Here is a 4,757-nt window from a genome sequence, read left to right as displayed (position 1 = left end):
CATTATCACATTGTTTCTTCAAATTACATCTATTGTGATTTGTTTGTACAATTATAAAAAAAATCTTTGAAAATTACCAATATTCATTATAGTCATGTTTTATTTATTAAACATTATTTTAATTCAACTAAAAGTATGCATTCATCAATAATTTATTTTGAATTGAATGATTATTGGTTTAAAATTTCATTACATGGATAACAACATATTTAAACTTTAAAAAAACCTTTTTTGAAACTATTATTTTTAAACAACATAAATTATCTATTTTACTAGACACTATTTTCGGTTAAAAGAAGTAAGGTTTGTATTAAAAAAATATTCTTTATTTCATTAATTGTTGTTTTTATTATGTAACAGTATTTTGAATATTACTGTTATTACTCTTTTTGATATTAGCTTTAAGTGTTTCGTAATAACATTGTTTTGATTTTAAATACTTTCATATAATTATATTTTATAGAGAAAAATGATTATTGACAAAAAATTACTCAAAGTATTCTTACTAAGGATATTCAGTTTTCATTTAAAATCATAGTATTTAATTAAATGAATATTGATTAATGAAATTATGTTAATAATATATCTTGTTAAATAATAACTTATTTTCTTATTAACAAATTCATCTAAATTTATTATGATTTAATAAATATTTAAATTATACTAATTTTATTAAGAGATTGTTTAAATTGTGTGATTTTTTAAATTTTACTCAATACTTTATTAAAATAATCCTTTCTTATTATTGAAAAACATCTTTTTATATGGCTATTTTTAGAAAATATCATTCATTAAAAACAAAGAATAATAATAAATAATATCATAAAATGATAATTGATAAATAACAGAATGACAACTCTGATATTTATTAATAAAATAGAAATGGATAAAAATCACCAATAGAAAATAAGACAAATTAATAGATTAAAATAAAAGTAATTCAATAATAATTATAATATAGTGGTCAATAAAGAGTATATAAGAATGATTAAAGAACAAAACATTATAATGATTAATAACTTGATAAAATATATAGTGAATAATAACATAAAAACATAATGAGCTAATGTGGAGAATATAGAAGAGAATATAAAGATATATTCGATGAATAAGAATGAGAATAGTATGATAAAATATAAAATAAATGAAATATACTAATAATTCTTTTTCTTGTTTTTTTCTTATGAGCTATAATAAAAACATTAAACATAATCCATTAGTTGTTGTAAATATATCTTAATACAATATATTTATGAATTATATATATTGACAAGACTTATTCTCAATAAATCTTATTCATGTAAATAAATATATGAACATAAAGTGTTACTCATAAATGAAATGGAATCAATCCATTTTAATATTCTTTAAAATTTATTCATTAATAAATATACAATTAAGAGGTACTATGATTATATTAATTATGAATAGTTCTTCTTTTAATAATAAAGAAAAAGATATTTATTTTCAAAGAATAAAAACAATTTATGATATATCAATGATGTAATTATTCAATAAGAATAATGACTTGAGTTATATTTGTAAAATAAATATAAACCAAAATTATAGTATAAATTCCTTAAGCCAATACAGAATTAATACAAGTATAAATAAATAATTTATATAATAATATCAAAACGAATAGATGTAATGAAAAAAAATATTATAATTACCTTTTTATGTTTGTTTAATACATTTTTAAGACGATGTCAATGGTTTTTTTATCAAAAATTACATCAAAAATCATGATAAACTTATTCCTCAGGTTTCATTTCATTGTTTTTCTCTTGTTCCTGAGGATGTTCTTTCATATTTTTAATGTTTATGGTTTCAGCAACAAAACTTGTTAGTTTTTCAATTATTAACCTTTGTTTTTCAAGTTCTTTTTGCCTTTGGAATAACTTGTTTGATATTGTTGTTTGTTCAATGATAATGTCCATAACTTCTTCCATTACCTGTTTTTTTTCTTACTAATAAATTCTGTTTATTAAATGTGATAACAATGACAAGTAATAATAAGATTGTATTGAAATCACGAAAATATGCCTTATTATCACTTAATTATGTAAGAACTTTAGTGTGAAGAAATCCGAAAATAGAATGTTATTTTAAATTTAATGTGGTATTTTTTTTTGAGAATAAAATAAACTATTTCATATAAATCTTTTTATTAAATGAATTATTAATCCACTAGAAATAGAATTTTTGTAAAAAATGTGGTTAAATTCCATAGAACTTATTAAAACTAAATTCTGTTTTTACAAATGAGTGACACTGATGTACCTACTAAAGCTATATCACAGAGCGATTCTGAAAAAATTATCAAAAGTGAGACTAATAAAAAACAAAGAATTATGACAGGAACCATCTTTTCTCTTGTTGCTGTTGTTACAGTCTATTTAGGTGTTCATACTTTTCATGTTTTAGAAGCTGTATTAAGTTTTCTACTGTTTCATGAATTAAATAATGTTTTCCATGCCTCAACAAGTGAAAAATATATTGGATATGGGTTATTTGTTTTTAACCACATATTGCTTACTATTAACTATCAACTGACTTTCGAAATGTTCCCAGTTATCTCTTTTATTGTTTATTCTTGTTATTCATTGAAAACTCATGACCTTATTAAAAGCACAAAATTGTTTTTTGCATCTTATTGGTCTATTCACTTGTTATCATTCTCTATAGCCATCCCATATATGACTGGAACAACTATGCCATTAATGTATATAATTTTCCTTACATGTAATAATGACAGTTGGCAATGGGCATTTGGAAGAATGTTTGGTAAACATAAGCCATTTACTTTTCTTTCACCAAACAAATCTATTGAAGGGTATTTAGGAGGGTTTCTTGTATTGATTATAATTGGGATACTTGCTCAAGATAACTTAATCTTTATTATATTAGTGTATGTATCAGGTATCATTGGTGATTTAATTGCAAGTTGCTTAAAACGACAATTAGATGTAAAAGACTTTGGAAGTATATTACCAGGGATGGGTGGAATGTTTGACAGAATGGACTCACATATTATTGTTATTACATTAGCCTATTATTGGTATAAACTTTTTGGATATCAACCTGGATTGGTTTTGAGATGTATTCAACATTACTTTTATTTTACAAATGATGAATGTTCTTTATTCTAATTCAAAGATATAAAAAATTAAAACTAATTATGTTAATTTTATGTTTTAAATAAAAAAGAAAAATGATGCACACCCTGTCAAGAATTTTATAATTAAAATTCATTTTTATTTAATTGAGAACGTAGGAAACTGTTTGATGAGCAGATTTTTTTCCTTTAACTCCTTCAACTGGTTTAACAACTTTCTTTTCTTTTTCAGTTAAAATAATTTCAATATGACATGGGCTGCTTGAGAAGGAGTTGATACTTCCGTGTGCTCTATAAAGTCTTCTTCTTGATGAACGAGCTTCTTGAACAGCAATATGGCTGACAGTTAAAAGAGCTGTATTAAGTCCTTTTGCTTTGGCATTGTCAACAGCATTCTTAAGAAGTTTAAGAATGAATTGTGCTGATTTGACTGGCCATCTTCCAAATGCACAATTTAATCCTTTGCATTGAGCTTTACGTCCAACTCCTCCATTGTGTTTTCTGAATGGAACAATTTCTTTCTTAATAATAACGTTTTTAAGAAATTCTTGTGCACGAGCAACTTTCATTCCTCTAATAGCATCAGCTGTTTCGTAAGTATTTTTAAAGTGAACTTTAAGGTTGTCACCACGTGCTTGAGCTGCTTTAGCTACATTAACAGGCTTTGTGCAATACTTGACCATTTCAACTTAGCCTTCTAATTTTAAGTTCTTTTTCCTTTGTTTTAGGGTTCGTTTTCTCTCAAATCTAACTTCTTTTCTCAACTTTTATTTAATATTCCTTTAATATAATTTACTAGTAATCACACATTTATTCATTCTATTTCTTTTTTATTACCTTTTCAGTTAAACTTCTCGGATTCTAAATGAAATGAATGGACAATCATATAAAACAATCTCTACAATAATATAATAATTAAGGATAATGTTTTTAAGTAATAAGACTATAAAGGTGGATGAAACAAAAAACGAAGAAGAAAGAAAGAAAAATATTTTTATGAAAATTATAGACAATCTTCATAGACAAATTTATTCTCCTAATACTATTTTTTTTGATGACAATTCAGATAAGACAATGGCTAGTATCTTACTTCGGTGGTGTCACGCTAATAAGTTTTGTATTATTTACAATTCAGAAAGTCAAGAATTATCAACAAAACAAGTATGGAGAACTCTTCAAGGCAGAACAAATATTGTCACAGTTATTTGTACAACTACTGGTAATGTTTTTGGGTCATACCATTCTATCATACCAAAAAGACAATCTTCTATTCTTTGTGATGATAAAAAACATTTCATGTTTACGTTGAAGAATCCTTATAATGTTCCACCTACTCGTTTTAAACAAAACCTAAAAAATGAAAACCAATTAATTATTCATCGTGACATTCAAAACAGTTGGATATTTGGAGTTGGGTATGGATTTCATATTCGAGGAGAAGATAAAAGTTATATTGGGTCAGCTTCTGGAGAGCAATTAAATAGGGGATATATAGATACAGTTGGCCTTAATAGTGATATCTTCAACGACTCTCATTACCCATCTTATTTTAGTTTTTCAAGAATTCTCTTTGTTCAGTTGTACTAAATTAACTGTTTCTCTTCAACTCCTAGAAAGAAATGAGAAACAACAAATAATT

General features: G+C 24.4%; 3 protein-coding genes across 3 annotated transcripts; 2 read left to right on the top strand and 1 right to left on the bottom strand.

The window, feature by feature from the left end:
* Nucleotides 1–2,264: 2,264 nt before the first annotated feature.
* ENU1_214480 (phosphatidate cytidylyltransferase) lies at nt 2,265–3,152 on the top strand (the record flags this gene model as incomplete). The annotated part of the gene is made up of 1 exon (XM_008862520.1): nt 2,265–3,152. The coding sequence occupies one exon, from the start codon at nt 2,265–2,267 to the stop codon at nt 3,150–3,152; it is 888 nt and encodes a 295-aa protein (XP_008860742.1).
* A 109-nt stretch (nt 3,153–3,261) lies between these two features.
* ENU1_214470 (ribosomal protein L22 protein) lies at nt 3,262–3,801 on the bottom strand (the record flags this gene model as incomplete). The annotated part of the gene is made up of 1 exon (XM_008862519.1): nt 3,262–3,801. The coding sequence occupies one exon, from the start codon at nt 3,799–3,801 to the stop codon at nt 3,262–3,264; it is 540 nt and encodes a 179-aa protein (XP_008860741.1).
* Nucleotides 3,802–4,114: 313 nt separating this feature from the next.
* Nucleotides 4,115–4,705, top strand: ENU1_214460 (hypothetical protein; the record flags this gene model as incomplete). The annotated part of the gene is made up of 1 exon (XM_008862518.1): nt 4,115–4,705. One exon carries the CDS (start codon nt 4,115–4,117, stop codon nt 4,703–4,705), a length of 591 nt encoding a protein of 196 aa, XP_008860740.1.
* Between the last annotated feature and the right edge of the window lie 52 nt (nt 4,706–4,757).

This window comes from Entamoeba nuttalli (assembly GCF_000257125.1).
Source record: "Entamoeba nuttalli P19 unplaced genomic scaffold asmbl_10302, whole genome shotgun sequence".
NCBI classification, from domain to species: Eukaryota; Evosea; order Mastigamoebida; family Endamoebidae; genus Entamoeba; species Entamoeba nuttalli.
Note: the sequence above shows the minus strand (reverse complement) of the source record. Positions and strands in the feature narration are given on the sequence as shown.